The 24,652-nt window shown below is 46.9% G+C and overlaps 2 protein-coding genes and 1 pseudogene across 5 annotated transcripts in view; 1 reads left to right on the top strand and 2 right to left on the bottom strand.

The window, feature by feature from the left end:
• Eif2ak4 (eukaryotic translation initiation factor 2 alpha kinase 4) overlaps window positions 1–8,131 on the top strand; it is a 94,852-nt gene extending 86,721 nt beyond the window's left edge. For 3 of the 4 annotated variants that reach the window (XM_060371586.1, XM_060371587.1, XM_060371588.1), the window contains 7 exons: window positions 573–685; window positions 2,700–2,758; window positions 3,279–3,376; window positions 4,495–4,563; window positions 5,182–5,226; window positions 6,589–6,707; window positions 7,729–8,131. In XM_060371586.1, coding sequence (XP_060227569.1) covers window positions 573–685; window positions 2,700–2,758; window positions 3,279–3,376; window positions 4,495–4,563; window positions 5,182–5,226; window positions 6,589–6,707; window positions 7,729–7,786 — 561 coding nt within the window. In that variant the 3' untranslated portion in view covers window positions 7,787–8,131. Of the gene's footprint in view, window positions 1–572; window positions 686–2,699; window positions 2,759–3,278; window positions 3,377–4,494; window positions 4,564–5,181; window positions 5,227–6,588; window positions 6,708–7,728 lie in introns of those variants that run through there. The other variant, XR_009587363.1, reaches the window with a different exon arrangement.
• Window positions 8,132–8,741: 610 nt separating this feature from the next.
• Window positions 8,742–12,862, bottom strand: Srp14 (signal recognition particle 14). Its single transcript, XM_060371589.1, has 5 exons — window positions 12,707–12,862; window positions 12,501–12,573; window positions 11,996–12,108; window positions 10,020–10,052; window positions 8,742–9,214 (listed from the first exon to the last, which is right to left on the bottom strand). The coding sequence occupies exons 1-5, from the start codon at window positions 12,728–12,730 to the stop codon at window positions 9,125–9,127; spliced, it is 333 nt and encodes a 110-aa protein (XP_060227572.1). The 5' UTR covers window positions 12,731–12,862; the 3' UTR covers window positions 8,742–9,124.
• A 4,669-nt stretch (window positions 12,863–17,531) lies between these two features.
• On the bottom strand, window positions 17,532–21,051 carry LOC110543850 (aldo-keto reductase family 1 member B1-like; annotated as a pseudogene).
• Between the last annotated feature and the right edge of the window lie 3,601 nt (window positions 21,052–24,652).

Raw genomic sequence — 24,652 nt, 5'->3', positions numbered from 1 at the left:
TCTGAGAAACCTCCACGACTGGCTGGATGTTTAAGAGAGAATAATGTAGGAATATGAGAACTGTCCATCATGGCCATTTCTTGTTTGTTTTAATTCTGTCATCTCTAACTGTTCCTGAACAGACCAACACTTTTAACATGGTTCATCATTGCTGCATCCCTGACTTTGACCTTGTAATAGTTTATAAGATGCTGAAGCACACCCCACAGCTGTGACATCTAAAAACATCTCAGAGCCTGTGAGTCGAGGTGCTTACCACCAAACCTAAGGCTCAGTCCCCGGGACTCACATAGCAAAAGCAGACTGCACTGCTGCAAGTTATCCGCCGTCCTACATGCGCGCACTCGCCACAGCATGCATGCTCCACACACAAACACACAAACTAGAGAACGTTTGTTACAGGCTACTTTAAAAACAAAACCTCCAAATACTGTTAAATGTCCTCCAGAAAGCAGAATCACCCCCAGTTAAGACCCACTGACTATAAACTTTTGACCCAGTCATCTCACTGGGGCACACTGAGCTTCTGGCTTCAGAAACCTCTAAATGATACCAGTTTCATTCTTTCCAAGGTCAAGTCCTTTGAGAAGGAGAGGCAAACAGAGAAACGTGTGTTGGAATCAGATCTTGTGGATCACGTTATGCAGAAACTGAGGACCAAAGTCAGTGACGAAAGGAGTATCAGGTAACTCAGAACAGAATCCCAGAAGACTAAGTGCAGTTACCTGCACAGATCCTACCTAAACTTAAAGGTTGATTCTCTTGGGATACAGATGAATCAGGACTGACCGAAACCATTCTGTTCCTTCTGAATAATTCAATCAACATTTCAATTATGTCATTTGAACAAGACTAGTCATATCTTGCTTTCAACATTTGTTTTTCTGTATTAGGTTTCTTCTTGTAAGAAAATACCCAAGGCTGGGCACTTTATAAAGAAAACAAAGTAATTTAGCTGACAATTTGCGAAGCCAAATATCCAAGATTGGGCAGCCTCATGTATTTACTTTCTGGTAAAGGTCCATGCAGTAACATGTCAGAAAAGAAGGAAGGTACACAGACATCCCTAGGCAGGAGAAACCTAATACATGGAGTGGCCTCACTTCATAATAACCTGGATCTGTGAGAACTTCCTCACCATCATTCATCTCTTCCAGTAGACTCCAGTTAAGGTGGGAATGATGGCACATGGCTGTGATCTCACCACTTAGGGGACTGAGATTGGGAGATCACAAGTTCAAGGCCAATCTGGGCTGCCAAGTGAAATCAAGCCAGCCTGTACTACATAGCAACACTCTAATACCCCATCTCAGATTCTTCAGTATCTATTAGAAATCGATTCCTAAACATTTAAAAAATGCATAAAGTAATAAACCATGTTATGCTAACCCAGATAACATATTTTAGTGGAAAACAACTTTATTTTTAAAAATAATTTCAGTTTCAAAAGTAATGTTGTGTTTAAGTCTTGAAAGTGTTGCATTTTATAATCTCTGCAAAGCCTTACTGGAAGGATGTCCACAAATGGGATGAATAGTATAATCCCACTTTCTTAAGCCAAAATATGCAATCTATATACAGACAATATCTGAAGGACTGTATAAGATGTTTAACTGTAGTTACTTCTGGGAATTACAAAAGATCTTACATCTTTGCAACTTTTGTATATATGCAAAGTAGATCCAAGTATTGAAATCCTGACAAATGCCTATACTCCCAGGACTTGGCAGGTCAGAAGTTCAAGTCCAGCCTGGGCTTCATGAGACCCTCTCTCAAAACAAAACAAACAAAAAACCAAAAAGACAGAAAGAAAACACACTTGGGAGATGTCAGTAATTCTCAACTAGTAGGAATTCGGTTCCTACTGTGAGATCATAGTGTATGCAGACAGGCTGTTGTAACAACGGGGTATTACACGTATAATAGAGGCCTGAGTGCTGCTGGGCATGATGGCAGGGCATGGATGAAGGTACCTCCGAAAAGAATATCTGACACCAGGAGCCATGAATGTCAGGACTGAGGCATCTCGGCTTATAGAAAAACAAGACCTGCTTTACTTCCTATGGCCCCAATACTCCCCACCTCCCAACACACACACTTTCCATGGCCACTGAGCTTTGATGAATTCACTCTCAGGCTTCTTTCAAGGAATGTACTATTCTTGAAGTCACCAGGTATTAGAACTGCAGGGTCAAATCGAAGTTAGACCTTTAAAAAATAAAAGGGAGGGAATGCTATTGTCTCTTAAAGGCTATATATTAATTTGCAGCATTTGAAAGAACACCTGTTTTCACCTTTTGAAATATCTGTATTTATCAAATGCTCTCCTGCGGTGGTCTCCAAGCTCTTGGCTGAGTGCCGGTGGGGCCTGCTGCTTCTTTATAAGGGAGCAGAAAGAACAGCCATTACACTTTAGCTGCTTCTCTGGAGCCTGGATTTCAGACCCAGCTGGATGAATCAGAACATTTTCTTAGTCTTTTGTTAGCTTGAATCATGTCCTTCCTGGTTTTATTTTTACTAGCTTGTGACCAAAAGCATCACTAAGAGCATTTTCTGTTTTGTTTTTTTCCTCTAACTAATAACCAAGAGGACCCTGTGTTACAATCAGTAGGAAAGGTGGCATGCTATGAGGGCACCCTTATGTGAGTTGCTTTTGGCCTTATTGACTGCCTCCTAATTGTTTGTTTGCTTGTTTTTAGAGAAGCTTCTGATAATCTTGCCGTGCAAACACTGAAGGGGTCCTTTTCTAATGCTTCAGGTATAATTACTAATTGAAATCCAGTGTTAAGAATGCTATGTTGCCTGCACTGAGCCTCAGGCATAAGGCTAATGCCTTCTTACGCTGAAAATGCCTTTTAAAGGAGTGTGTCAACAAGCTGTAGCACAGGAGATGTGTCCCAACATCCTGCAAGCGCTAATGCAGTTTGGGCTCAGGCAACCCCTCTAATCCTAGAGTGTCTCAATGTTGTAGTGGTACTTGTGATTAAATTTCAGTTTACTGTGCATGTGAAGTGTGGGTATCTCCCTCATAAAAGGAGCTAAAGAAAAGTATCTCAAATATCCAGATATGGTGGCACATACCTCAGGAGGCTGAAGGAGAAGGATGCAGTCTGGTCTATAAATATTTAAAACAAGACTCCATCTCAAAGAGACATAAGACCCAGACATGATCTGTCTCCTAGAATAACAACCATATGTACAGTAATAAACAGCTTTTTATGGTGTGTTCTAGAAACTGGGCCCAGATACAGACTGTAACACGAAACTCTTTGCCGCAGGTTTGTTTGAAATCCACGGAACAACAGTAGTCCCCACTGTGAGTGTTATATCTCCAGAAAAGCTGTCAGCCAGCACCAGGAGGCGTTATGAGACTCAGGTACATCACATCTTCCTTTCCTTGTCTTTTTTTTTTTTTTGCTTGCTTTTATGTATATGGGTGTTTTGCCGGAATGTATGTCTGTCCACCATACTTATGCCTCATGCCCTTGCAGGCCAGGAGAGGGCATTCGATTCCCTGGATCTTGAGTTGCAGATGCTTTTGAGTGACTGTGTGGATGCTGGAACTAAATCTGGGTCCTCTGGAAGAGTAGCGAGTGCTCTTAACCACTGAGCCATTTCTCCAGTCCCCTGTCCTTGGCTTTCTAATAAGAGCTACAGAAAAGAAAGCGACAGGAAGGAATATAAAGATTTCTTCCCCCTTTGCTAAACTGGTGGCCTCTGAAGATCTGGCCAATAGAACATCTCTGGTGCCATAATTCAACCCATCTGTCCCCCAAAGATGTTAGTGTGACAGCAGCAGCTGTCAACAGATGATCCATCTGATCTGTCTCCCGTGGCAGCCGAAGTGACATGTGAAATGTTTCTCTTCTAAATAAGACTATGTTAGGCCAGTCACAGGAGTGAGTGGCTCTGTACATAGTCCCAGGATCTGCTGTGTGCATGTGCTAAGACCACTTGTGTAACCTTAGAAGCAGGAGCACTGTGCAGGTAAGAGAACAAAAGACGGTTGACAGTTAAATGTGTTGATCTGAGTGGTAAGGGTGTGCCATGACACTAATGGGAGACGATGTTAAGAGCGTTTGTTTGTTGTTGTTTTGCTTTGGTTTCTCAAGACAGGATTTCTCTGTGTAGCCCTGGCTGCCCTGGAACTCACTCTGTAAACCAGACTAGCCTAGAACTCACAGAGATGCACCTGTATCTGCCTCCCACGAGCTGGGATTAAAGGCTGCTCCACCACAGCTTAACTGTTAAGAGCACCACACCTGTAATCTCAGCTGCTTGGGAAGACCACAAGTTTGAGGCCAACCTGGGCAACAAAGCAAGACCTAAAATCAATTTCTACCTCAACCTCCAACTCCCTTCAACATATATCAAGAACAGATCTTTATGTTCTGTTTGGAAACCTTTCTAAGCCCTAGCTTTGTCACCCTGTTTTCTGAAATAAGAAATAAGATGGCTCAGTTTAACATGCCCTGAACTCCATTTTCTTATTAGGTACAAACCCGACTTCAGACTACCCTTGCCAATTTACATCAGAAGAGCAGTGAAATTGAAATTTTGGCTGTAAGTCACTTTCTTTAACAATTTGAAAATAACATCTGTCTGCACTGCCTAGGGTGGCTGTTCCTGAGGTGGGTTATAGGCAGCCTAAAGCTAGAAGGAGCCAGGGAGAAAAGTCGTTTGTGTGTGTTTCTCCTCTTTCTCTTTTCTTATGGCCACACTCATGTCCAGGCCTTCCTAAGCACGCCAGGCAGCACCGCACCTCTGAGGTCTGGATGTGAGATCTGCATGTGCAGCCTCAAGTGCTTGTTAGTTCACAATCCACTTAGGGGCTTTAGGGGTGGGAAGATGTTGACATGGTTAAAGCACTTGCCATGCAAGCATGAGGACTAGAGCTCAGGTTCCCAACACCTACATAAATAGAGCCCTCAGATGGCCACAGCAAGCCGGCTAGCTGACGCAGCACACAGCCAGCTCTGGGTTTCACTGAGACTCTGCCTCGAATAAGATGGAAGAGGGGCTGAGAGTAATTCCAATATGAACCTTGAGCCTTCAATGCGCACAGAGAAGAAAGTTCACAGAAGCTCCGTTCCTATCATCGCACGGCGACACCACAGTCCGTAGTCAGTGTGTGCAGCTTAGACTTCTCAGTACATTACGTACATTTCTGTATATTAACAGGTGGACCTACCCAAAGAAACAATCCTGCAGTTTTTGTCATTAGAGGTAAGCAATGGGAACTGTTCTGCATTGTGACTTTCACAGTCTTGTCAAAAGAAAACTAGTAAAAGATCTTAAACTTCCTTAGCATCAGGATTTTAGCTAGCAACATTGGCCCTTCTCTTAATATGTGTTACAGGCATTCCCGAATCAGAAGCACACAGCCACAAAGGCTCAGAGCCAGGGCTTGAGCCTAGCAGACTAGCATAATGTAGGTTCTTACCCATAGTACCATGTGTTTCCCAAGCAAACCTTCCCAGCTAGGAAAGCACAACTACACAGATTCTGCTGTAAAAGAACAGCAAGCTACGTTGGTTTGTTTGTTTACAGGTCTATACTTTTATACTTTTTTTTTCCAGTTTTTAAAAAATTGAAGTTTCCCAAGCTAGTAATCACAACTACAGGTGATTTTTATTACATATTTTTGTGAAACATAATCTTACCAGGTAGCCTGTCCTAGTTTGCTTTCTGTAGCTGTGATAAAACACTGACCAAACACAAGTGGGGAAGGAGAGGCTTATCACCTCTTACAGGCTAGAGTCCATTACTGAGGGAAGCCAAGATAGGAAGTCCAAGGCAGGAAGGAACCAGAGGAATGCTGCTACTGGCTGGGTTGGTGGCAGAGCCCAGGCCTACCTGCCCAGGGCAGCCCCACCCCACAGTGAGCTAGGTCCTCCCACAGGAAGCCCTAATCAAGAATATGCCCCGGGGCCAATGTACTGGAGCCAGTTTTTCTTTTGAGGGTCCCTCTTTTCAGATTAGTTTTTGTCATTAACAAAAACCAACCAACACATGGGCCAAGCTGGACTTGAAATACAGTAGTCCTCTTGGGCTCCCAGGAATAGAGATGACAGGCTACAGGTAATTTCATATCATTTAATATATGATTAATATATGAATATTTAATATCATTTTAAATATTTCATACCAAATAACGTTTTTGTCTTTCCATGTTTAGTCACAGATTAAAAATAAGTAAACTGCTACTAAGAACTGAAAGCAGGAGAGTCCTCAGTTCAGGGCCAGAAAATGCTACAGATTAAGTCCCTGTTTCATCATTACCTATTGATCAAACAAATAAGCATACACCACCATAGCAGTTTGCTGACTTTTGATCCACTCCAATGAGTAGACATTAAAGGCAACAATCTCTACCTTACACAATAAACCCCAAGGAAGGCAATCTAAAGTCACATTAGCACACCTGGGCTATGCCAAGGTTAAGCACCCTCTAACTAGACACCTGTGGTCTTGAAAACTGATGCTTCAAAGAGCCCAAAGTGTCCCCCTAAGCAACTCTTCTGACCCAGAAAAGGTCAGGCAGTAACCCTGAATCTCTGCTGTCACATCTGCTCTGCTCTCTCCTAGTGGGATGCTGACGAGCAGGCATTTAACATAACTGTGAAGCAGCTGCTGTCACGCCTGCCAAAGCAAAGATACCTCAAACTCGTCTGTGATGAAATTTATAACATCAAAGTTGAAAAGAAGTAAGTTACAGCAGGCTACATGTAGTTAAAATTCAGGGAAGGGGTCTGCGTGTCATGTGTATCTTGATGAGGGTTGGCAATTCAGAAGTGTGACTGACAGCCTTAGTCCTCTCAGACTGAGCCAGTGAGGATCTTATCAGTGAAGGCACTGTGGGCTGCAGTGCAGCTGTCCCAAGTATGTTGTTCATCCAGGTACCAAAAGTATGTTGGCTTTTTCATGTGGGGCTAGAGGCTAATGTGTACGGCATATGGAGTCGCTCCCCACCGTTCCTTTTTGACACAGGGTGTGTCTGTCTGACCCTTAAGCTCGTCAATGAGCTAGGCTGACTGGCCAATGAGCTTCAGGGACCCACCTATCTCCACCCCACCCAAAGCTGCAGTTACAAGCATGCGCCGCTCTGCCCAGCTTTTCAATATCTGTTCTAGGGATCCAAACTCAGTGCTTGTTTGGCACTTTACCAGCTGAGCCATCTCCCAAGCCCCTAGCACTTGGGAAGTTGGGACAGATCAAGAGTCTAAGATCATCCTCAGCCTTATAAACAAGTTTGAAGCCAGTCTGGGTCACACAAGACCCTGTCACAAAAAAGCAAAAGACATTTTTTAAAAGTGACTGCCTTTGCTGTGTATGTTAATCATCCGTGCCAATGGGTAACTTAAAGCACGTCAGGGAAGCTGGTGGTGAATGCCAACCTTCTAAGTGAGACCTTAATTGTGAACTGTCAGGCACAGCTCCAAGAAAACTTACACACTTTTTCCAGTGATCAGTCTCCCATCATATTCATAATTAAAACAAAGCTAGCAGGCTGGAGAGATGGCTCAGAGGTTAAGAACACTGGCTGTTCTTCCAAAGGTCCCGAGTTCAATTCTCAGCAACCATTTCATGGCTCACAACCATCTCTAGGGAGATTTGGTGCACAGACAGAATAATATATAAAGAATAAATAAAATCAAAACAGGAAAAAAAAAAGCTAGCAACTATGTTGGCTGACTGAGTCGGGTCTATCTGCCCCTTCCTTTGCAGGGTATCGGTCTTGTTCCTGTACAGCTACAGAGATGACTACTACAGAATCCTGTTTTGACCCTAAAGAATGGTTGCTGCATTGTTCAAATGGACAGGAGCTCCTACTGGAATAATGGAATGTTATGCATTCAATTCATTTTAACTTTAAATATTGGGGGGGGGGGGGGCGGTGTGAGAGAAGGTTTCTCTTGGCTGTCCTGGACTTGCTTTGTAGACCAGGCTGGCCTCGAACTCACAGCTATCCATCTGTCTCCGCCTCCCCAAGCACTGGGATTATAGGCATGCACCACCACGCCTGGTTTAACTTTAAATTCTATAAGCTGTCCCACAAAGCTGAGCTTTGTTGGTTTTTCGTGTGTGTTGTAAATTTATCTTTTTGATACAATAAATGCTTTTATATATATCTGCTGTGTTGCAGTTCTGCCAACACTAGAGGTTAGATGGAGCTGGAGAAGAGAACAGTTTCGTTTTTCCCTTGATCCTAAACACTAAGCACATGAAAATGTCCTAACATTTACATTTTCCCAGTAGATAAAAAGACATAGATATAAAAAATCAGCCCTTGTAATCTTCTTTGCCTCTTTAGTTGGGGGTAGGAATGCAGAACAGGGTCTCACTATACATCCCAGGCTGGCCTCGAACTCAAAATTAGCCTGCCTCCAGACCACTGAGTTATATATAGGCTTATACCACCACACCAGGCAGAATCTTTTATTCTTGATGATTCTCTAATCTCCTAATGTTATTAAGTGAACTCACGTTTGGCCTCTGAGAACTCAGCTTTGCTGAAGGAATCATGATAAGATTAGTAAGGTCCAGGCGGATCTCTCTGCAATAAAGATACTTGCAGCCAAGCCCAACAACCTTCAGTTCAATCCCAGACACATGTGGTAGGAGAGAAACAATCATTCAAGTTGTTGCTGTGGCACAGAGCAAAGGTGTACACATACAAAGAAACTAAACATAATTTTTAAAATATTTTTTAAATTATATAACTAAGTTTAAAAAACCACTTGTAGGATAATATAACTTTTAATAAAACTGTCAGATTTCTATTACAGTAATCTCAAAGACAAGGCAAGTAACTGAGTAACTATCATTCTAGAGTCAGTAGTTACTGTTGTAAATATGTAGGCAAAGAAGCAGCCAGTGTGGTTGGGCTTAATGATGCACTGCTCTTCAGGATGACTAGATGTTAAGGCTGGAACCTAAGAACATCCAGCCATACGATGCAGACCTAAAATAAAGTAGCTTCTTAGCACAACTCCCTAAGACCATCCCAAACTCTTCTCTCTTAAAGGACCCTTACATGAAAACAGGTACATACAGGAGGTGCCAAAAGCAGCACACAAAGGAAGACCACACTTTGGTGGCTCGTTGGTAACGGCCATGGCTGTCACTGTGCTGGTTTGGTCTTCTTGCTCTTGTTCTTCTTGTCCCTCTTCTTCAGCCCGTCCATGTTAGCTCTCAGTAGATTTGAATAGGCCTGAAAGCCAGAACATAGCCTTAGCAAGAAAAAGTACAAACTGGGGAAGCTGCTGACTTTTCTACAGTTGACTTAAGAGTAGCTGGCAGGAGAGAGCCTACTGGGACACCACGGGACATCTGTACTGGGAACTGGTATGCCACGGAAAGCCTTTACTCCTTCAGCAGCTCCTGAGACACTCCTCCACAGGGAGCTGCAGGGTTTTCTTTTTAAGCAAAAAGGGAAAACTGAAGGCAACTTCTTATTCAACAGTATTACAGAGTATATCTGAAGTTTAAGGAAAAACTAGACTTAAAAACAAAGGAACTAGGTACAGTGGTGCATGCCTGTAAACCCAGTGCTCGAGGAGGCAGAGGTAGGCACAGCTCTGTGAGTTCAAGCCCAGCCTGGTCTATAAAGTGAATCCAGCCAACACTACACAGAGAAACCCTGTCTCGAAAAAATTACAAAAAAAAAAAAAAAAGAAGAAAAGAAAAAAGAAAAACCTGGTCTACAGAGCAAGTTCTAGACAGCCAGGGCTACACAGAGAAACACGTCTTGAAAATCAAAAAAAAAAAAAAAAACTGAAAGGAAGAAAAGCACTGCTTGGGGGTTGGGGATTTAGCTCAGTGGTAGAGTGTTTGCCTAGCAAGCCCAAGGCCCTGGGTTCGGTCCTCAGATCTGAAAAAAAAAAAAAAAAGACAAAAAGCACTGCTGGACAATATTCATAAAACACCACAGGCAAGCAGTGAAGCAATGGCCCCACCCTGAGCAGAGCCCACTCGCCTCAAGGAGGAACGGTGAACACGAGGCGAACAGAACTTACCATCTGAAACTTATTCACTTCTTTGGAACTCACCTGGAAAGGAAAAAGGGCATCTCTTTTAATAGATGTAGATACCACCTAATTCACCCAGAATGGATCTCAAAATGCAGCACCTAGGCCAGGCGTGCACTCTGGAGGCAGAAGCAGGAGGATCTCTGTGCGTTCTAGGCCAGCCTGGTCTACAGAGCAAGTTGCAGGACAGCACAGAGACCCTATCTCAAAAAGAAACACAGACAATTACCTAATCTTTACATATCCTCCCCCAACCCCAGGGGTCACTGTGTACCCCTCCCTACTCTCAAGAACAAACAGAGCAACTCTGTGCTACATCTTCTTCCACTTGGGAACTGCACCAGATTAGGAAGGTAGAAGGGGGCTCCCACCAAACCTATTCACTTTAAAAATCCCTCAGATAAGCCAACTCTGCATTCTAATCCCAGCACCTGTGAGGCACAGATGGGAAGATCTTGTGGCAACACAGCCTCTAAATTTAAGGTGAAAAAAAAAAATTTCCTTCAACTGATGTCCCTAATTTTTTTCCCTTAGATTCTGAGAGACAAAGAATTTATCAGTGTTGGTTTTCTTATGCAAAATACATTAAAACTACTCCCTCAGCTGAGCATGGCCTGGAATCCAGCATTCAGAAGGCTTGGCCTGGAGGATAATGAGTTCCAGGCCAGACTGGAAGAGAGAAGCAAAGAACTGTCTCAAACAAAAAAAGTGTCTTCTATTGATTCAGACTGACATAAGCATAAAAGCTTATGCTGCCATAAAAGAGGTACCAAGGAAAGAACCTCAGTTTCATATTCATGGCAGCCAACTGTAACAGCCACATAAACTTGCCTTACTTTAAAACTCAAGGTAACTCGGAGGAAGATATCAATTATTGACAGCAGTTTCCTGAGTGCCCTGTGCTACCATGATCACAGGATCTCTGTAGAATTAACACGTATTCACTCTGAATCCAGGGAATCTTTGTTTTGCCATATTCACCCTCTCATAAAGACCATGGTTCAACAGGCACGGAGGTGGACACCTGTGATCCCAGCACTTGGGAGACAGAGGCAGCTGAATCTCTGTTCCAAAACAGCCAGGGCTACACACAAAAAAAAACCAAGACAGTGGTTCGCAACTATAGCCTCTAGAGTACCAAGCCTAACCTGTAGCTACATGTCTGCCAAGTGAACCACAAAAACAAGGGGAAAATCAGCTTAAAAATAATCGTCTAATACCCAGAAATTGTTTACTTAAGTCCCAGTACAGAAAGGAAATACATCAATCACTCTTCACATCAACTACTAAGAGAATGGACCCAGGTACTCATTTCCACAGAAATTACAGCAGAACAACATTTGGCCTCTACTTTCTGTTTCAACAGTTTATTGTTGATAATCTGTCCTACAAAAAATAGTAACTGAGAAAGCGGTGCACACTTATCACTTTGGAGACAGAGGCAACAAACAGAGTTACGAATTCAAGTCCATTCTGGGCTACATAATGAACCTGAGTTACATGGGACCTCATCTCAAACAAACAGACCCCCTCCACCAAAAAGAAGATCCTGATCCCCAAACAGCCTGGGAGTGACAGACCAAAATGAGATGGAAGGGGACCTAATCCAGATATGGCTCTCCCCAGTGTTTTACAGTGTAGGAAGCGGGTGGTGAGGCTCAAAAACTGAGGGGCCTGGATTCAATCTACAGGTGCTCGAAATTCATCACTGTTATCTATCTCAGTTGATAACAGACCTCTGTGGCCCCAGGCTGAAGCTCCTGCTGTGATCTTCTTAGATCACAAGTTCAAAGTCAGCCTGAGCTATACAGCAAGACCTATTTAAAAAAAAAAAAAAAATGTCCATTCTACTAGCTAACAGTGGAATAGATTTCGCCCATACCGGGGCCATTTGGGAGAAGATTGAGTTCACGGCCTGGCCGCCTCAAAAGAAAACAAAGCAGGAAGAAAAGACTCCAGCTCACCACGGTGCTGATCTTCCTTTTCCCATCCGTGGCTCGTAACAGACACTTGTTTTCTGAGGGCTCGGGGCCCTCCACAGAACTCTTCCGTGGAGTGGGTTTGGTGCGACCGTCATCTGCGTTTAAAAAAAAATCCATTCAGGTGAACACCACCACAGGAGCTGCGTCTGGGTCCAAAGTGAAAACCATAGGGTTACAGGGCTGACCCAATCCATCACTGTTCTCGCCTGCCATGGCCAAGCACTGCGACCCCAAGGCACACTCGATCTCACCAATGAAACAGGGACAGGGCCGCCTGACAGAACGTGGGCCTCTGACACTTCGGGAACCACTGTCACGGTGAGCAGGTGCCGGGGAACGCACCAGCCACACTTGCAAGGCCGCGTCCCTCAGCTATGGAGGCGGCGGGTGCTGGGAGGCTGGAGTCGCCCCCCCCCCCCGCCCAGCAGGCAGCCTCCGGGCCGCCCCCTCCCAGCCGTTCTCCCGCGGGGCCCCAGGGGCTGCTTACACTTCTTCAGGGTGATGAACACGCTGCCCGACGACCTGCACTTCTGGAAGAGTCGGGTCAGCTCCGTCAGGAACTGCAACACAACAGGCCCCGTTAGGCAGCCTCCGCTCCTCGCCCTCACGGCCCTGGCCCGCCCACAAAGGGAGAACCGCGACCCGAGCTGACCCCACTCGCTAGAGTCCCCGGCCCTCCGGAGCCGCTGGTACCTGCTCGCTCTCGAGCAACACCATCCCGATCTCCGCAGGTCCCGACTCTGTCGGCAGAAGCCGCAAGCAGTTACAGGCGGAAGTCCCGCCCGCGCTGGGCGGGGCTTCCGCTCTAACGGCGGTCCCTCCGCCAATCCTTCCCCCCCCCCCCCCGGCTGCCCTGCGCCTGCGCTCTTGGACGTCCGTCCCTTATCGCCACTTCCACGGCGTGTCCAGGATGACGAACGTCTCTTTGGGAATTTGGGCTGTCACGTCAAGCGTCACCCTAAGCTGTGGGGAGGAACGAGAGCAAAAGAAAGACTCGATAGAAACATACAAGTTATCCAAGAATCCACTGCCCCCGTTTCCTCTTTTCTTTTTTTTTTTCTTTTTCAAGACAGGGTTTCTCTGTGTAGCCTTGGCTGGTCTGGATTCACATTGTAGACCAGACTGGCCTCGAACTCACAGAGATCCACCTGCCTCTGCCTTCCTGAGTGCTAGGATTAGAGTTGTGCACCACCGCGCCCAGTTAGTCTCCGCATTTTAAGTACCTCTTTCACAATATGGCTGTGAAGAGCAGATATATTTTGAAGTAGAGAATATTTGTCTAGTACATAGAAGTGCTAAGTAAACTTTAGCCATTTGTCCTAGTCACTGTTCTATTGCTGTGAGGAAACACCATGACCAAGACAACTCTTATAAAAGAGCGCATATAGCTCTTTTGGGGATGGGGGAGGGGTGGCTTGCTTACACTTTCAGAGATTAGTCCCATAATCACCATTGAAGCAATTCCGGCCAGCTCCCAGGCCTTGTCCTTCTCCCCTAATCCCTCTGCCTTGCTGAAAACCTCCAGATTACATTCCTAAAGCTAGCCACCAAGGTCCACTCCCTTATATGGCCATTTCCTCCTCCTCCTGAGGCTGACTACCAAAGTCCAGCTATCAAAGTATTGAAGTCCAGCAATCAAAAGTCCCCTTTGACTCACCTAATTAGCATACCCAATTAAAATTAAACACCTCATCCTAACATGGGGTTTCCCATTTTACCTTTATAAATTGCCATTTGCCTACGGGTCACATCTGTCCCCTCTGTAACCACAGGTAGTCCTTTGTTCTCCTCCAAGACAAAGAACCCTTGTTCCCTCCCCTTCCCCCCCCCCCCCCCCCCCGGCATCCACAATCCCTTCTCTCTCTCCCTTCCTTCCTCCCTCCCCCCCCCCCCGTTTCCTGTCCCCCTGGGACAAATAAATCTCTTCTGTGCTGGGGACTTAGTCTTGGAGGTCCTGAGCTGATACTTTTTTTTCAGTCATGGTGAAGAGCATGGCTACATTCAGACAGACACGGTGCTGAGAATTCTACATCGTGATGCTTTAGCAGAGAGAGACTCTGGGCTTGGCACCGGCATTTGAAAACCTCAAAGCCCACCCCCAGTGACACGCCTCTTCCAGCAGGGCCATACCTCTTCATCCTTCTAACCCTTTTCAAATAGTGCCACTCCCTGGTGACTAAACCATAGATTGGTGACAAATCTATGGGCTTATGGGTAACATTCTTATTTCCACCACACATTCTTATTTCCACTGCCATTCCCAAACAATAAGTGTTTATTTTTGCAGTCCTAGAACCCCGGGCCTTGTGTATGGTAGGCAAATAAATACTTGAACACTGAGCCTCATCCCTGTCCCAGGTCAAATAATAAAGGTGAACTCCCCATAAAGGCCAACCCCCAGCTCTCAAGAGAGTGATGAAGGGGCTGGAGAAATGCTTCAGAGGTTAAGAACACTGGCTGTTCTTCCAAAAGATCTAAGTTCAAGTCCCAGCAATGACAATGTGGCCTATATCCATCTATAGTGAGATCTAGTGTCCTCTTCTGGTGCACAGGTATACATCCAGGCAGAATGCTGTATTAAATAAATAAATAACATCTTTTTTAAACGTGAAAGTCCAGTCTAATTCCACCTCCAGACTGACTTAGGAGGCCAGGGTTCTAGGTCCTGCTCTGTTGAAAGCCAAGTTGAAGCCTGGGCCTTTGTGAGGGCAAGTATTCAATCTTGCAACAGGTCTTTGGTGAGTGCCTTGTTAGCCTGTGCCAGGCACACTTAGGGTCTAGAGATACAGCAGTGTGTAAGACGCACTAAGATCCTGGTTTCCTTGAACTTGGGGTAAAAAATGGGGAGGAAACAATCAAAAGAAGTGAGAAGCAGAACTTCAGATAATACTGTAAAGACAACTGAGAAGGTTTACAGTGGCAGTGACAGGAACCTCTTTAAATGGTGGTCAGAAGAGCTTCCCCTGAAAAGGAATAGGACCAGACACCCAAAATTTCAGAAACACAGTGTTTCAGACCAAAGGACTATCCAGAGTAAAGATCTCGAAGAGGAAACCAGTGGCCCTGTCAGGAAGGTCAGGTGGTGTGTGGGTGGGTGGGTGTCTGTATGTATGTCTCTGTGTTTTTGTGTATGTGTGTGTATGTCTATGTGTGTGTTTGTATGTGTCTGTGTGCCTGTCCATATGTCTCTGTGTCTCTCTGTGTGTGTCTGAGTATCTGTGTGTGTGCATCAGAGAAATGCAACCAAAATGAACACCAGTACACTAAGGAGTTCCCTGCTTAAGAATCTCCATTCAAATAAAGCCCAGTCCCTGAATGCACCACAGAAAACAATTCCATCTCAGAGTTACAGTGAAGCTTTAGCAGAACTTAAAATAGAGGTAAGAGCATATGCATGCTTTAGATTTAATAACCAGGGTTTAGAAAGAGGAATACTGAAGAGAAACATGACACACAGCCCCAAGGTATGTACCTGTACATGTAGAGAGTGATGAAAGAGAGAGAGAGAGAGAGAGAGAGAGAGAGAGAGAGAGAGGAAGGAAGGAAGGAAGGAAGGAAGGAAGGAAGGAAGGAAGGAAGGAAGGGAAAAACCAAACATAAATAAATCCAGAGAGAAGTTTCTTGATAAGAAAGTTTTAAGCAAACCCTGACAATCATATTTATATTTTGTATTGTACTCTACCCCATCTGTGGTGTGGAGAAAGAAGGCAGAACTGAGTTTGGTCACAAATGTCTATAATTCCAGAGCCAGGGAAACTAAAGTAGGAAGGTAGATAGTAAATTCAATCACAGCCTGACTCCAGAATGGGTTCTAGGCCAGCGTCTTAGGGTTTCTGTTGCTGGGATGAAAACACCACGACCAAAAAAACAAGTTGGGGAGGAAAGGGCTTGTTTGGCTTACATTCCCAGATCATAGACCTTCACTTGGGGGAGTCAGAACAGGAACTCCTAGAGGCTGGAACCTAGAGGCAGGGGCCTGATGCAGAGGCCATCGAGGGTGCTGCTTATAGACATTTGGCTTGCTTCAAGTAGCTTGCTCAGCCTGCTTTCTTATAGTACCCAGGACCACCATCCCAGTGCTGGCACCATCCACCATGGGCTGGGTCCTCCCGCATTGATAAATCACTGAGCAAATGCCCTACAGCTGGATCTCATGGAGGCATTTCCTCAACTGAGGCTCCTTCCTCTCTGTAACTGTAGCTTGCACCAAGTTAACACACAAAAAGGGGGGAAGGGATGCTGAGTATGGTGGTGGTATTGGTGGCAGTGGTGGTATTGGTGGCAGTGGCGGTGGTTTTGTTGTTGTTCATTAATTACTTTATTTATCCACTTTACATCTTAATCACAGACCGCCCCTCCCTCCTATCCTCCCAGTCTCCCCCTTCCACACCCCTTCCACCCATTCTCTCCTCTTCTCCCCAGAGAAGAGGAAGCCCCCCCCCATGGGTACCAACCTGCCGCAGCATATCCAGTCACAGCAGGATTAGGCACATCCTTTCCCACTGAGGCCAGACAAGGCAGCCCAGCTAGGGAGAAGTAATCTAAAGGCAGGCAACAGAGTCAGAGACAGCCCCTGCTCCAGTTCCTAGGAGACCCATATGAAGACCAAGCTGTACATCTGATACATATGTACAAGGGGCCAAGTCTAGCCCATGCATGCTCTTTGGTTGGTGATTCAGACTGTGTGAGCCCCCATGGGCCCAGGTTAGTTTATTCTGTAGGTCTTCTTGTGGTGTCCCTCCAGCTCCCTCAGTCTTTCCCCAAGACTCTTCCCCAAGACTCCCTGAGCTCTGTCTAATGTTTGGCTGTGGGTCTCTGCACCTGTTTCCATCGGCTGCTGGATGAAGACTCCCAGAAGACAGCTATGCTAGATGCCCATCTGCAAGCCTATCGGAGTATCACTAATAGTGTCAGGGGTTGGCTTTCTCCCATGGGAGGGGTCTCAAGTTGGGCCAGTTATTGGTTTAGCATTCCCTCAATCTCGGCCCCACGTTTATTCCTGCACTTCTTGTTGCAGGAAAAATTTTGGGTTGAAGGTTTTGTGGGTGGGTTGGTAACCCCATCCCTCTTCCGGAAGTCCTGCCTGGCTACAGGTGGTGGCAATTTCAGGCTCCATATACCTCGATGCCAGGAGTCACCCCCACAGACTCCCAAGAGCCTCCTCACAACCATCCTTAACCCCAGTTCCAGGGGATCTGATAGGCACATACTCAGGGTACATGCCTGCAGGCAGGCAAAACGTTCATAATCTTAAGTAAAACCAATCTTTCAAAAGTGAGATTTTTAAAATTCATTCTTTTAAACCTCTGGGTCAGGAGCCAAACATCAGTGTACTCAGAGGACTGAATTCCATATCGAAGCTTCCAGGAAGAATTTGTTTTTTACCCTTCTAGGTGTTATTCGCCTTCCTTCGCACGCGGCCTCTTACCCAGTTCAGAGAGACACAGACCACAGGACACTTCCAAGGACAGATGAAGCAGGATCCCAGTGGCTTGGGGAAGGGCAGGGATCTGCATCTTCAGACTTCTGCGTGGAAGGGGTAATCCTCACCTTCAGCAGAGCTCATCAAGGCACACCCTCCCCTCAGTTCCTGTTCCAGCTGAGCAGCCTCACCCTCACTGCGCAGCTGGAAATCAAAGACCTTTAAGTTCTCAGCAATGTGTGCTGGTGTCACAGATGTGGGGCCACCACCAAGCTCCCTGGTATGGGGAACAGGGTCAGCCCTCGAGCTGTTGTTTCATTGTATTTGGCTGCAATTGCCTTGGTCCTGGGATCCTCCAGGAGAGAAGGGTCTTCAGGCTTGGCCCAGGGCCTGTCAGGAGAACCAAGAGGACTGACTGTTCGCATCACCTCAACGCCTTCAGAACGGCAGCACTGAATCTTCTCCCGGCTTAGGCACAGGCGGCCCTCGAGCTGGCTAACCACAGGCTTGTATCTCAAGGCAGGTTTGTTTGAGAACCTCCCAATCCACGGACAGATGAAGCTGGAGGCACCAGTCGTTTTCACTAAACCTTCATCCACTAGTTGACCCACGGCGGGCCACGTGTCCACAAAATCCGTGTCACCTGAACTCATGTTTCCTGATGCATCCAATGGGAAATAACGAGGCCCAGGCTTGAAGCCTGCCGGCCAGTGAATGAGGCAGAGGTCCAGGTGGCAGAGCTGCAGGTGGTGAGTGCCTTCCGGCAGGCTCCTCTCACCAGGCTCTTAATTGTGAGGTGTGCCCCACAGCTTGTTGAAGGTGAAGAGCTCCTGGAGCTTCCCCATCTGAGTGTCTCCTGAGGGCCACTCCCAACCCTTCCCATCCTGATACACCTGGGCACAGTCAAAGTGGCGGTACCTGATGTCGATAACATCAATGGCTTCAGTCACCTGGCCAGAAGGAGACTTCCGGGTGTGTGGGGTGGGCCAGATGGCTGGCCATGACTGCTACACACGCCGGCCCACAACTATGGTCCTGCCTCCTTAGGAGGAGCACATGGAAAGTGTGACGGCTCAAAACACAGGCATGGGCTATCGAGCCACGCTCTGCTCTAGCAGAGGATCTGGATTCAGTTTCCTGCACCCATATGGCGATTCACAGCTGTCAGTAACTTCAGTTCCAGGGATCCAACGTCCTCTTCTGGCTTCTGAGGACAGCAAGCAATGCATGTGATGGTACATGAACACACGCATACACACACGCAGACAAAATACTCATACACATAAATAAAAATAAATTCCATTTTAAAAAAATGAAAAGCCTAGTCATGAGCCAGGCATGGTGGCATGTGCCTATAATCCCAGCCCTTGGGAGATGAGGGTCGGGGGTGCAAGTTTAAAACCTGCCTGAACTATATAGAAAAACCCTGGTCAAAAACAAAACAAAAATGAAAGTGACCACTTCCTGCTTGGCAAAATTTGTATCTCATGTCTGCCTCTCCTGTGTAACTGGCTGGAGACAAATTATAGGAACCCTGTTGAGATGTATTATTTAAGAAAATTAAGTTTCGATCAGGTTTTTGTTAAAATCATTGTCATATTTTTATTAAAAATAAAAACTTATTAATAATAAGTAGATGTAATTAATAATAAGGAAACTTATTAATAATAATTAATAAGGGTAGATGTAACAACTCATTCAAAGAAAAATATAAAGACTGGACACATGTCTAAACCAGGCATTCAGAAATGAGTTTGTAAGAGCAAACGAAGTTGAATCTTGCACAGGTGGGTTGTCTCTCCACCCAAAAAAGTTTGTCTGTCCAGGCAGAAGAATCTTTTGGACTGCCATGGGTCCTCTTCAGCTGAATGAAAGGACAGGCTAGCATCAGCTACCCCTGACTGAGACTGTGTAAACAACACAGCCTCTCCCTTTGAAAAAACACACAAATCCTTGTTTCGCTTTGGATCTTTTTTTTAACATTCTCAAAGCTGTATATAAAAGAACTAGAGAAACAAGTTACTTTTTTTTTTCCTTATAATTCAAGATTCTTTTTTGAAAATTAGGACAGCATTGAAGGTACGTCCTGGTGCTAAGAGGCTTGCCCAGGGCCTGTTTGTCGGCATCCAAACAGCCCCTCACCAGCAGCCATCTCTTTCCTAGGTCGGGTTAGGTGTCCTCTAACAAGCAGGACATCTGCCCCACCCAGCAAAAAGTAGTATGAACATCTCAAGAGGCAGCAGGGCATGAAGCCGTCCTACAGGGGGACACTGCTGGCCAACAGTCACCAAAGGAAGCCCGCAAAGAGATCACAACTCAGCCAAGAGCTGAAGGTTGGCCAGAGCACAGGATCTACTGTGGAGTTTGCATTCCTTTGTGTGGACCTTTTGTTTGTTTGCCTGGTTCTCCAAGGGAAACCCAAATGGAGACAGGAGCCGGCCTGGAACTCCCTAAGTGTGGAGGATGGCCTGGAACTTCTGACGTTTCTGCTTTCACCTCCTGAATACATGCCCAGTTTCATGCAATACTGGCACTCAACCTAGCACTTTACTGTCTGAGCTACATTCCCAGCTTCCCTAGGCGCGCTCTCTCTCTCTCTCTCTCTCTCCCCCCCTTCTCATGAGTGTGTGGGTGTGCGCGCGCGTGCGTGTGCGTGTGGTGAAAGCTGTTTCTTCTTTGAACCTCTCTTTCACTTTTATTCCTCTCACTCATTTTGTTTATTCCACCTTTACTTAAGTCTAGCTGCTCCTTAATTTCCCCAACTACAAAGTAGGGATGTCATGAAACATGAGAGAACCTGCCTTACTGGAGAGGAGTGAATGATGTACCTGATCATTCAAGGTCGTGACTCCAGCCACCCAGGCTGGAGATGGCTGCTTCCGTTTCCACCTTGTCAAGGTGGTTGCGTCCTCAGAAGCAGGTTACCACTCGAAGCTCAGAGGTGAGTCTCTGCAGACGCAGACAGACTTACAGAGACTGTCCTCTGGACCACAGCGACTGTTGTCCATTTCAATCTGAGCAAGACCGTGGGTTCTGAGCTGCCTTGCCCAGGCTCTGCTGAATTCACCTGAGTTTGGAGTGAGCTGAAGATTAAGAGGGAAAGTGACTGTAAGGAAGTAGGGAATGATACAGAGCTGGGCTGGCTTCAGGGTGACAGACTGAGGTCCTAAGACCTAGGGGCCTCCTTGGTCAGTGGGAAGAGATCAGCTCTGGTGATGGAAGCACCCTAAGGAAAGCCAGAGGGAGAAGAGAGTGTGTTCCTACATGGAATACCACACTGGCCTGTCGGCACACTTTGTAGCACTTACTCTCAGCTGCTAATTGCTACACTCTTCTCCAGTCAGCCAGCCAGTCAACGAACATTTGGGAGACTCCCAAACTCTGGGCCCTCATTGTCCACCCTGCCCTCTCAGAATGAAGTGATGGATTTTAACCCTGACCCCAGGACCCTATAGAGCCTGTGTAAACAGTTTTGGGGACAGAGGCCCTGGGTTGTCCTGGTCCCTCATTTTGGTGTGGGACCTGGGTAAGTTATTTATGTGCACCTTATCCTGAGTGTGGCACCTACCCCAAAGATGTAGGTGGTTTTCCAGTTGCAAGGAGGCAATTCCACCATCTTGTAAGCACTTAAGACTAATTCCTAAAATTACTTCTGCTTCCGAGAATAAGAGGGCGTGGAATCTTGTATCTTTAGTGCCTGAGCACTTCCGGAGACAGAGGCAGGGAGACAGATGCAAGTTGGAAGCCAGTTTGATCTAGCTAGTGAGTTCCAGGCCAACCAGAGCTCTATAGCCCCAGACCCTTCCAGAACTAAGGCATCTCTCCCCGAAGCCTCTCCGCGGTTTACAACGTCTCTAGCGCCTCCAGATGTGCTCCATAAGCACTGGCCTTCTTGCCCCTTCAGACATCTAAAGCTGGGGAAGACCCGGTGTTTTCCTAACAGGCAGGCATCATCGCGCACGCCCCTCTCACCCCCAGCTCAACCTCCTAGGGACTGCCTGCAGTACTCCTCCTGACCAGCAGGGGACGCCGTAGCATCATTAGACAGGTGCAGCTGTAGGCAGGCAGGGGAGCTTGGACAATAATTTACCCTGGACAGACACGAATATCGTAGATTGTGGGCTTTATCTTTAAAACATGCTTCCGGAGGGGACTGAAGCTTTCTGCAGAACAAGGAGGGATCATTCGTCCATTCACTGAACAGACACTAACCAGGGACCCTCTGGTGCAGAGCATCACTGTGTGGGTATCCAAAACGGACCCTTCTGTATTATTGAACAAATTAGCACTTATTTACTGAGAAGTTACGAAGTGCCAGGCACGTTCCTAAACAGCTTACCTGTGTTCTCTTGGGTCCTCCTAACAGTCCTGAGATTTGAGTGTTTCATACCTGTTGTCACTAAAGCACCAAGAGGTTAAATGAGGCCAAGAGGAAGTAGGGCCTGGATGTTTAGGGCCCAGTGTACAACCTCCCTGTGTCATGAAAAAGCCTATCGATGAGGCCAGTCTAAGAGAAACTCACACTGGGGATTGGACCTTTCAGACACCCACAAAGATGGCCATAGAGATGGCGGAAGGGAGAGAAGGCAGGAAATTGGCCAGCTCTGGTACTCCACTCTCCTCCCTTCATCTTTCCTTTCTCTGCATCGGGATTTCCCCACTCCAAGTGCCTGCCCTCCCTTATACTCCAGGCGACATTCTGTCTCCTGAATCCTCAAATCCTTATATTGGAGGCTCCGATCAGCACTTCCTAGTTGTGTGTTTGAAAGAAAGTCACCTTTTAAATCTTTATTTGTATATTTTTTATAAGCGTAGGTGTTTTGCCTGCATGTATGTCTGTGTGAGGGTGTCAGATATTGGAGTTACAGAGAGTTGTGAGCTGTCATGTGGGTGCTGGGAATTGAACCCGCATCTTCTAGAAGAGCAGCCAGTGCTCTTAACCACTGAGCCATCTCTCCAGCCCTGAAAGTCACTTTTTTAAAAGACTTATCTCCTTTTTGTGTACAAGTGTTTTACCTGCTTTTAAGTCTGGGTAACACATATACAGAACCGTTGGAGGCCAAAAGAGAGCACCAGATCCCTAGAACTTGAGTCACAGATGGCTGCGAGCTACCTTGTAGATGCTAGGACTAGAACTTGGGTCCCCTGGAAGAGCGGCCAGTGGTCTCAAGCAACAAGCCATCTCTCCAGCTCAGGAAGGTCACTTTGCTTTCTAAGAACTTCCATCTCAACTGAAAAAAATGGGAAGGTCTTCCTCACTGGGGTGAGTTAAATGAGATCCCGTACAAAGGCATCCCACAAATGAGAACCAGGCCAGAGAAGCTGGGGTGTCAGGGTTCTTACCCCTCCCTACTCAAACAGCACCAGGGCACAAATACTTGGTGGAAGGCAGGGCCCTCTATTCATGATGATTTAGGGTCCCAAATTTGTTTGTTTCTTTTCAAGACAGTGTCTAACTAGCTAGCCCCGGCTTTCCTAGAAACTCGCTGTGTAAACCGGGCTGGCTGCAAACTCACAGAGATTTGCCTGCCTCTGGCGCCATCATGCTCAGTTTCCTTCTAGTTATTCTTAAGAAAGAAAACAGAACAGGGCCAGGAAGGGAAAGTAAGACGCTGGGAGTCCTGAAGCCCCAGGCGGGTCACTGCTCTTCACACACGGTGAATACCAGCCGCTTAGGGCAGGCGGGATGGAGGCTCAGGCTCCTTTTGATTATCCAAGGGCAACACTCACTGTCTCCCCTGGCAGGTGGGCCTGTGTGTCAGCCTCAGCCATCACTGAGAGGGGAAGAGTTGGTCTCAGGCCTCACACCCCAGGCGCCAGGCTACAGATTAGAGGCAGCTTCCTGCTTGGCTGTCATCCAAGGCCGTTTCACAATTGGGGGAAGAGTGTTAGGCTGAGAGTACCAGGTTACTGCTCTCCCCACCCCCACTCCAGGCCTTCTCAGGCCCCCTGGGGAGAATGGCCCAGACACACACACACACACACACACACACACACACACACACACACCACTGCTGCAGGTTTACACTGAAGAGAGTTGTGAGAAATGAGCTATACCCTGGGCATGCCTATGGGAAACATTTGGTGACCCTCAGAGTTGGATAGAAGGGCAGCCACGCACGGGCCACGCTCTCCAGTCTTTCCTCACTGACCATCTGCAAACACTCACACTGCTGGAATCCCTTTAAGGGTGGGAGTGGTCAGCTCAGGTAACCCCCATAACAATCCCATGCTGGGTCAGAGGGGCACAGCCGCAAAGGCCAGTGGGCCACAAGCTTGGCAAGGAACAAGGTCTCGGTCAGCTTCCTACAAGGGGACAAAGTGACAGCAAGGCAGCGTGTCCCGCACAAGGGAGCAAGCTGCCCTTCTCTTTTTCATCTCAGCATGCCAGGGTCTGAGACAAGCTGGCTCAGCTGACTACAGTTCAGGCAGGAACCAAGAGAGAGACTCGGGACATGTGCTGAGGACTCATGGTGCCCTGAGGTGGCTCTAGATGGACCTGGTTTGAAGTAAGAGACAGTGGTTAGGGACTCTGAGTCTCCTGTCTGTCGGTCTTGAGGGAGAGACAGACCAAACTTAGGCAAAAGGTCAAACCACAAGACAAGACAGCGGGAGGCCGGGTCCACACTGGCATGCTACACGGTCTAGGAGAGCCAGAGGGCTGAGCGAGACTGTCTTTGTGCAAAGCTCTCGGGGAAGAATGAACCTGGGGGTGTGGCACAGAGAGTGGAGAGAGACTCCGGGTGTGTAGCGAACATGGGAGAAGATGGTTGCTCCCTTATCCATAGGAAGTCCCCGAGGCAGGTTACAGTTTAGAGAGAGGGTGTTGGGGGGGCAGGGAGCAGTCTCTCCATCTCCGGAAGTGCAACAGGAAGCAGCTGCAACAGGCTCCAGGGCCTACTAATATCTCTCACTCACCTACACAGACTGCTGTCCTACCCTCTCCCCCAGCCCCCACTCCTGCAGAACAAACTGTTCTTCAAGAAACTCTGGGGGCAGAGGGCTCACACCTGCTCCCTGGACTGTTCGGACAAGCCTCCATGAGCCCAGCAGTGGCCATGGCTCAGCTCAGAAGCCTTCCTCTCCCCCTACCTCCTCCCACCCCAGACTCAGCTTCAGAATACTGAGGCAATGAAACCCAGAACAAGAGCTGGGGGGGGGGGAGGAAGTGACCGGAGGTGCCTCTTCAGTAATGCCTCCTCCTGGGGCTTCCAGTC

The sequence above is a fragment of the Meriones unguiculatus genome, chromosome 18 (genome assembly GCF_030254825.1).
Source record: "Meriones unguiculatus strain TT.TT164.6M chromosome 18, Bangor_MerUng_6.1, whole genome shotgun sequence".
Classification (NCBI taxonomy): domain Eukaryota; kingdom Metazoa; phylum Chordata; class Mammalia; order Rodentia; family Muridae; genus Meriones; species Meriones unguiculatus.
This window is presented reverse-complemented; position numbering and strand designations above follow the sequence as displayed.